The sequence below is a fragment of the Tachypleus tridentatus genome, chromosome 13, assembly GCF_004210375.1.
Source record: "Tachypleus tridentatus isolate NWPU-2018 chromosome 13, ASM421037v1, whole genome shotgun sequence".
Classification (NCBI taxonomy): Eukaryota; Metazoa; Arthropoda; class Merostomata; order Xiphosura; family Limulidae; genus Tachypleus; species Tachypleus tridentatus.
This window is the reverse complement of record NC_134837.1, coordinates 124,325,701-124,334,558: the sequence shown is the minus strand read 5'-3', so window position 1 is coordinate 124,334,558 and position 8,858 is coordinate 124,325,701. Positions and strand designations below refer to the sequence as shown.

The 8,858-nt window shown below is 29.6% G+C and overlaps 1 protein-coding gene across 1 annotated transcript; it reads left to right on the top strand.

Moving 5' to 3' along the window:
• Positions 1-994: 994 nt before the first annotated feature.
• On the top strand, positions 995-8,787 carry LOC143240250 (5'-AMP-activated protein kinase catalytic subunit alpha-2-like). The gene is made up of 16 exons (XM_076482396.1): positions 995-1,112; positions 1,531-1,672; positions 1,999-2,092; positions 2,576-2,720; positions 3,645-3,732; positions 4,257-4,326; positions 5,149-5,197; positions 5,484-5,589; positions 5,759-5,864; positions 6,089-6,247; positions 6,343-6,373; positions 6,609-6,683; positions 7,143-7,213; positions 7,619-7,684; positions 7,876-7,966; positions 8,230-8,787. Exons 1-16 carry the CDS (start codon positions 1,004-1,006, stop codon positions 8,331-8,333), a joined length of 1,506 nt encoding a protein of 501 aa, XP_076338511.1. The 5' UTR covers positions 995-1,003; the 3' UTR covers positions 8,334-8,787.
• Positions 8,788-8,858: the final 71 nt, after the last annotated feature.

Genomic DNA, 8,858 nt, shown 5'->3' with positions numbered 1-8,858 from the left:
CGACGAAGGAGCTGGAGGACATTAGAAAAGAAGCGTACCAGGACTATTTCAACAAGTGGAAACACCGTTGGGATAAGTGTGTGCGTTGGGGAGGAGAGTACTTTGAAGGGGTCCCAGACCTGTAACTTCTAAATAAAGTACATTTTGTTTTATGACGTCAGTTCGCGTATTTTTTGAACAGCCCTCGTACATAAATGAATTTTCAAACAACATATTAATTTTTTCCTTCTCTAATATTAAAAATACGCAAAAATTACTAATGATGGAAACAATATCTATACACGTATTCTAAAATAGTAAAATAAAAAGAGCTTTTATTTGTATTCTTTTTTTAAAACAGACTTATGCGAGATTAATAGAAAAATTAACATAAAAATTAATGAAAGCCAACAATGCAATTTTTGTTACGTCGATAATCTATAACATTTGTTTTATTTTATTAAAGTAACCTTACATTTAAACTCCAACAACGAAGTGTTAATATGAAATTAATTGCTCTATTTTTTAAACATGAAAGTTAATTTTCTTTCTACTATTTGAAGCTTTCAGAATAAAATTCAAATTTATTATTATTATTTTACGTTTTCAGTGATGACTTGAATGATGGAAATTTTTCAATAAATCAAAAAACAACTTGGGTTTAATGCTTCTTTATTGTAACTGACGTATCGGTTATTAGATTTTTCAACGTTTTTTAACCTGAGAAATTCAAAGTTTACTCAGTTGACGTACCCCAATTTGAATGATGTGTTCCTAGTCATTATAGACGGCGTTATTATGATTAACAATAGATAATCTAAAATCCAATTATCAAACATATACCTTGAAAAATAAAGTATGTTTTAATATTTTGTTTAATTCGTGTTAAAATTGGTATTTGGAACGCTAAAGACTAAAAATAATTTCGTATAGTGTTAATGCATTGAGGCTAGTTTGTGTAGTATATATATATTAGCGGATAGAATATTCTTTTAAGTTTGTGTTATTTATTAAGAAAAGAAGAATGGCAGAAAAAAGTCGGCGTGCAGGATTTTTTGAGCAACCGGTGGTGAAGATAGGGTTTTATATACTTCGAGAAACTTTAGGTTTTGGGTCCTTTGGTAAAGTAAAGAGTAAGTAAAAATAAGTTTCACGTTTGATTTCCGACCACCAGTTATATTGTGTAGTTCAAAAAACTATTTAGATGTGCGATTCTATCCGATTGCTCCTGCAGTAATATAAACCAAATGTAGCTTCACTGTCGTTCTGTAATTTGTTTTAACAGTTAGTTTGGCGTAATTATTTATCTGTACGCTACTATTAAAAGTATCGAGTAAATTGTATATAATTTAAAGTTTTTATAATCCAGTATCTTAAAGTAGTTTATGATATCTACATTTATTATCGTATTCCACTGTCAAGTGTTTTTACCTCCTTGTACAAGTGAATACTTAACTTGTGACTAGAATTTTCATGTCTTTCAGCTTAAACTGGTTCGCACATTATTAAATTGCAAGTTTTATTTGAGAGTTTAAACTGTTTCTACCCTAGTTGCTTCGCACGAGATCACTGGTCATAAAGTAGCCGTTAAGATCCTTAACCGGCGAAAAATAAAACATCTGGAGGTTGCCGAAAAGATTAGTAAAGAAATTACTCATCTCAAGCTTTTTCATCATCCTCACATTATCAAACTGTAAGTAATTTGCTTCCCACTTGTTTTAAGTGCTTTATCCGCTGACTATACAACGCATAACGTGAATCTGTTAAATGTACAATTATTCTATCTAAACTTGCATCGCAAGCCTAGACTTCTATAGACAAAAAAGAAAAGTTTCTTCTTTCATCTGGATTGCCACATCTTTGCTTTAAAATTCATTTTTTGTTTTCATTTTGTAGATAAGATGACTTGGTATTGAGTCCTAACTTCTTTTCAACAATTAGTTTTCAAGATCATGTGGTTAATCTGTTTGGATTTAATTTTGTTATAAGTGTAATTTTGGCTTAACTTCTTTCTCGCAGGTACCAGGTGATTAGTACTCCAATGGACATCTTTATGATAATGGAATATGTTCCAGGTGGTGAACTTTTTGAATACATCAGGAAGCGTGGAAGAGTAAGTACAGAAGTCTTTTTAATACTGCCATAATAACTTTTATCTAAATCCTTGTACATTCTTTAGCAGAAACGATAATCTAAAGTAACTCTCTAATCAACAATTTTAATTCTATGGTAGATGTAACTTGCATTCATTAATAAGTGACTTCTCAAAATCAAGTATGCCTGAACAGGAAATCCCACTTCATTTTTTTGTCAAATAATAATTAAATGGAGTGGTTAGAAGAAAGTGAATTCTATTAAATTAGTCTACTTGACAAATGCCACCTCTAGTGTATTGTAACTTGTTTCAAATTGTTTTCTTATACTTTTAACTTCCAAACATTAAACCATAGCAATTCTTATCTTTCTATATACTTTCAACAAATTAAACTTAAACTTTCCTCACTCTCATATCAAATTGGAACAGTTTCAGACATTTTGACGTAAAAGGTTAAAATTATAATGTAATCCATGTAGTTTTTTTTGGTACTACCTACAGCTAAAGGAGACAGAGGCTCGTAAGTTCTTCCAGCAGATCATTTCTGGAGTTGATTACTGTCACAGACACATGATTGTACATCGGGACTTAAAACCAGAAAATCTCTTGTTAGATAACAATCTTAATGTTAAGATTGCAGACTTTGGTAAGTTGATACAAATTCTATTTAACCATGTCAATGGAACTTTTCTTGACATATTAGTAAAGGTATTTGCATAACAAATATTAATACTGACTTCATCTAATTCTTTTTAAATGTAGGATTTAAATATATTGTACATGAAGTATTAATGTTCCTTTACACTTGAAGTTTTCAAAGAGTTTAAATTTTCTTATTTAAAGTATGTTAAATCACACCACATATTGTACTTCTAGATGAGTAACTAATTTCCAATCACTTATTTGCTGTATTAATATCGCACCCTGTGCACTAAAGTATTTTTACTTGCTTTAATAAACCTGTTTGCAAATACAGATAAATGTCTCTCATTGTAAATTATACTTGAGATAAAAGTATGAAATGTATTTGGGAAATGTTACCTTTTTACTTAAAACAAAAAGTCAACCAACCACAGAAGTATCTAATATAAAGAAATATCTTTTTGAATGCGATGAATATTGATGTTTCTTTGATCTTTCTTTAGAGATTGGAACCAAAACGTTTAAACTGAAAGTTAATTTATGATACCAAACTTTTCATTCCTATGTATCTTGTACTTGGAGCACTTACACCAATTACTCTAACCAAACTTGTAGATAATAAAGCGTAACTATTAAACTCTACTATGTACTTCATATAGGAATGAATGTTACAAATAACCCATGTAACTCTAAGCCTTGTACAAAAATTTAGGTGCATACATTGTCTATAAAATATTGTTTTAAATTGATAACTAAAAATTGTTATTAATTATATACACACCACATGAATCTCTTGTATTCTTTCTGAATCTTAAAAATAAGTGAAATTAATATTTGATTTTGCAAATTGTATGTAGTACTCGTTTTTTTTCTTCATTTATTAACTTGATAAATGTGTAATTGCAAACTTCATCTTTTTCTTTCATAGGTCTCTCAAACATAATGCTTGATGGAGAGTTTCTACAAACTAGCTGTGGATCACCAAACTATGCCTCTCCTGAAGTGGTATCTGGAATGCAAGTGAAACAATTTCCACTAGTTTAAAAACAAACTTTGTATGGACATTGCATCTCTTATCATATTCATTGTGCTTTTTACATTCATGTGGTGGTGGTGGTGGTGGGGGACTGCAACTTCATTTAACCCAACAAAATGTTTACCTTATTCATCAATGTCTTATGTTAACAGACTTAAATTGCACTTTTTTACTTAACTTTGACAAGTCTTACTTATTTTTAATTCCCTCTGTTTTATTTAAATGATGTGATCTTGATACTACATAACATGTCTGTAATTACCTATAGTTTACTTTATACTACATTTAGGGTTAGATTACCCTTCTAATAAGTATTTTAACCGTAAACTAAAATGTACCTTGTGATATGTTGGTCATTTTAGAATCTTTAGTGTTCATTTAACAAAACTAAAACTATTATATTTAAGTTAAATTGTATGCATTTTTTTTTCCACAGAATTATAAAATCAGTTGAGTAGAATGAATTAATGTTTCTTTAAAAACATCAAAGTTTAATTATAACAGGTTATATGCTGGTCCTGAAGTGGACATTTGGAGCTGTGGAGTTGTTCTTTTTGCTCTTGTCTGTGGAGTGGTATGAAAGCAAACATTTAAGTTTAAAACTTATTTTATATATTTAATTAATAATTGTCATTATTAACTTTTTTCAGTAACCAAATTAAATTATGTTAATTCATCACTGTTTATTTAAATTAAGCTTCTAAAATGACTTCCTTTCTGTTTAATAACTTTCCAATGGTATTCATCTTTATTTCTTAGTTAGTTAAACACTAAATACCAGCAATGATTATTTTGTAACAACTGTTTTAAATATCTATTTACTTAAGCATTAAGTTATTGTATAACCATTATTTTTGCAGCTATAATTATTAAACAGAACTATTGCCATTTTTTAAAAAGTGGCAGTTGGTAAAATCTGTTATCCCTATTAATGAATAACACACACTAATTTTCTACATTGGATTGGATAGCTATATTAAGGTAAAAAAAACCTAGACTGACTTTTAGCCCAACCACTGCAGTTAATGGGTAAATGAACTTTTCCACTGAGGTAAACTACATTAATTAAAACTAATTAGAAATTATTTAATATTCTAATTATCTAGTTGAAATGATATTACTACTACTACATGACAGTAGTAGACTTGCAATAACAACTTCATGCTTACAGGTAGTAACTAGACTTGACAAATCAACTGTCCAATTTCATTCTAAACAACTGCAGATTAATAGAAAGTGAACACAATTCTTAAAATTTATTTCGTATTATTATCTTTGTAATAAACAGTAACAATAGTTACTTAGACAAGCCTAACTATATGCTTACTATGATTGTAACATGTTTTCTAACTAAACTTTTTTCAATAAAACTCAAACCTACAATTTTTCTTTCCAGCTTCCATTTGATGACCAACATCTTCCAACTCTTTTCAGAAAAATAAAATGTAAGTTATTAACCTTATATATATATATATATATATATATATATATATATATATATATATATATATATATATATATACCACTAATATTAGATTTCAGTTTTATTTTACTTTATAAATTCTTTAACCATAGTCTTAAGCCTAATTTCTCCCGAGTTCTTCTAGTCTCTAGAGCTGGTTTTAGACTATATTTTGGTTAACTTTGAATTTATTTTTTTTAAATGTCTGTTAGTCACATCTGTTTCTGGCTATCTAAAACATTAAGCTATTATCTTGTATACTTATTTAGCTGGATCCTTTATTATTCCCGAATACCTCGGCAAATCTATTACCAACCTGTTAAGTTCCATGCTGATCGTGGATTCTATGAAAAGAATAAAAATGGAGGAAATAAAGTAAGTAACAAATTTTACTTCTGAAACAAGTGTTTTTGTATGTAATAACTTGGTGAAGTGTTCTTATTTACTTTGTTGTACTTCACCCTAACTTGATCTTTGTTCAATATGCTTGCTTGCTTAATCTTTATTATATTTAGTGACTAAATGACTTTTAACATCATTCTAGAAATCATGAATGGTTTAAGAAGGACCTTCCTCCATACTTATTTCCTTCACCCATTGTAGCTGATACTTCAATTATAGACACAAATGCTGTCTCTGAAGTTTGTGAGGTAATGATGTTTTAGCATTGTGAAAACATGTTGCTGCTTTTCTATTCTATATTGTTTCAAATAATAGTAATTTATGTACTGTAATGTCTCAACCCAGTTAAGTGATGCTCTAGCAGATGGCTATTATATCACACTAGCTGTTTTTTATTTCCCTTTCTTAAATTGCATAACACTTTGCTCATGTTAAAAATATTCTTATTTCATCTATACTATTTTATTCTTAGAAATTTGGAGTTGAGGAAAAGGAAGTTCACTCCTCCTTATTGAGTACTGATCCTCATAATGAACTTGCTGTTGCATATTACCTGCTGAAAGACAACAAACGGTTTGAATCAAGACCTAATATGAAAGACTTCTACCTTCCCACAAGCCCCGTAGCTGAGGTAAGTAGAAACCTGAACTCTACAACTCTTGCTTCTATCATCCAGTGTATAAAATTTAATGTTGAATAAATAATTCAATTCATTTTCTTTTGCAGAGTGATAGACCTCATCCTGAACAATTAAAAGGTAAGTTTTAACTTTGTTTATAAATAATTAAGTGCTAAACTTTAAGAATTTGTCCATCTTATCTTGAACTGTACAAACCTTTCCTGTCTTGAAGTGCACTATTTGTAACTACTCTATTAGAATTAAGTTAAACAAGTGCATATCTTAAGTTAGAGGGAGTTACAACTGTATGACTAAAATGTTTCTAATCCTGGGTTTCTCTCCTCTTCAAATCCAACTCTTGGTTTGTTTGTAGGACGACATCGTTGTCAAAGTGGTCCAAGTGGGAGTGCTACAGACACATCATCAAAGAAAGGAAAATGGCATCTTGGTAAGATAAAGTGGGTAAATGATGTACAACCACATTTTAAATGTGGTACTTAACCACTCCTTTCCTTGAGCACCTTGCATTTACCTTTCCTATTGGTTATTAGTCCATAATTTTAATGAAATATTCTTATACTACCTCAAATCAACATTTTCTTGTAATTATCCTCCCCTTTATAAAGCTATAAGAGTAGCTATTTACTTCTGTGATTTTTTAAATAGGATATTTAATTATCCACATATAGTTCTACAAAACTAGAACTTATATTTGTGAATGTCTACTTAAGTACTTTTATCCCAAGTTTTATATGATGGAACTTTAAGTAAATGCATCTTGATACAATTTTTATGTGAAATAGCTAATCTTTCCGAAGTTAACATTTTTATTCTTTAACTTTAATGTGTATTCCCTTCAGCAGTGATGAAGCAAACTTGCCATATTCATGGGACATGTCTATTTCAGGTATCAGATCGCGAAGTAAACCATTACACATTATGAATGAAGTGTTTCAGGCCATGAAAGCTTTAGATATGGTAAGATTGTTTTCTCTATTTTAATAGTGTGGCTTTCCATAGATTTTGTACTCCTTACAAAAGAAAGTACACACGGTTTAAATATTGTCTTAAATACTATTTACTATAAGTAAATTTTTCAGAAGTGCAAATTTTTTTGAGTAAGTCTGATTTCAATATACTGTTACTATACATAATATGAAAGTAACTGCATATACATCTATCCACTTTATTGCATCAACCATTTTATAATGCAAAAGTTTACTTTTTGTATCTAGCAAAATTTTGTACTACAATTGTAAATACACTAAATTCTTTTAAACAACTTTGGTAATTTCAATTAAGATTAGTCCTACTTAGGCCTAATTCCATTAGTTGTAAATGAAGTGTTAACACAAACTTTATTGCCTTGCACATGTTTTCTAGGAATGGCAGATCGTTACTCCTTTTTGTGTCCGTGTTCGTAAACTCGATTGCTCAACGTCAAAATATGTGAGTTCAGTCTTCAAACATTCTACCAAATTACATCTTACCTGTAAGCTCATATACTATATCATTTCAATGTATATACAATTTAAGTTTATAGTGAATTTAACTTTTAACAAGTTTCCCAATTTTGTGTACTTACTGAAATCCAGTCTTTCCTGTCGGAGTTCCTTAATAAACTAATCTTTTCATAACAGATAAAGATGAGCCTTCAGTTATATCTGGTCGATTATAACAGTTGCCTTCTTGATTTTAAATCGTTTGATGCTGATGAGAATGTGAACAGAAGTAAGTCATTCACCAATAATGCTAGGATATTTCTTACTAGCCTGTAGTAATTTAACTATAAATATTCCTTCTTCAATAAAGAGGCAATCAACTACTGCATTACTAAATACTTTAAGGGGTTGAATATAAATGTAATAGAACTTCTTGTTTTTAATTAAACATTTTAACTGTTTAAAACTGTTGTGGATAGCTTGTCTCAAATGAAACTTAATTTAGTCTTATCTGTAAATGTTAAATAACAAGCACTGTTTTTAACTATCCAGCTCAAGCAGGCACTCCTACCAAAGCCCTTCCTACTAACGAGAGTCGCCATGTTATACACTTCTTTGAGTTGTGTAGTAATCTCATTGCCAAACTTGCTTGCTGATAACATCACCATCTCAACATGTATTTAACTTCCTGGACCTGTGTGTGAACTATGCCATTTCATACTTTTAAAACTGTAATTGTTTGTGTGGCAATGGACACTGCTGATTAACTGGACTGTTTATTTCTGATTTTAAAACAAAGAAAGCAATTGCTATTCAATACAGAAACTGCTTGCTACAATGTTTGTGCATTTACCTTTAAATACTAAATACTTCCTGAATTATTTTAATAGTTTGTAGTTTTCTAAACAGTTGATGTATTTTCATTCTATTTATAAAAAAGTAGGCAACACTTGTTGAATACTAATTATTGGGTGTTTAAAGGTCTGTTTAGTTATGTAACAAAATCTTTTAACTGTCTTATACAAAATATCTATACTGCTATTATTGTAACGTTTCCTACACTTTGGTTTGTTTTATTTGTATATGAATAAAATAAGGAACAAAACATGAGTTCTGTGTGACTGACTACATCATTTGTACAAGGACTTTAACTTTGAACTTTCTGTTTTTATAACAGAATA

What these genes read in the sequence shown, in the direction of transcription:
- LOC143240250 (XM_076482396.1), top strand. Translation starts at nt 1,004, where the DNA reads ATGGCAGAAAAAAGTCGGCGTGCAGGATTTTTTGAGCAACCGGTGGTG. An exon ending in TTGCTCTTGTCTGTGGAGTG is followed by an intron (nt 4,327 to 5,148) that starts GTATGAAAGCAA and finishes TTTTCTTTCCAG; the next exon opens with CTTCCATTTGATGACCAACA. An exon ending in CTGTCTCTGAAGTTTGTGAG is followed by an intron (nt 5,865 to 6,088) that starts GTAATGATGTTT and finishes TTTTATTCTTAG; the next exon opens with AAATTTGGAGTTGAGGAAAA.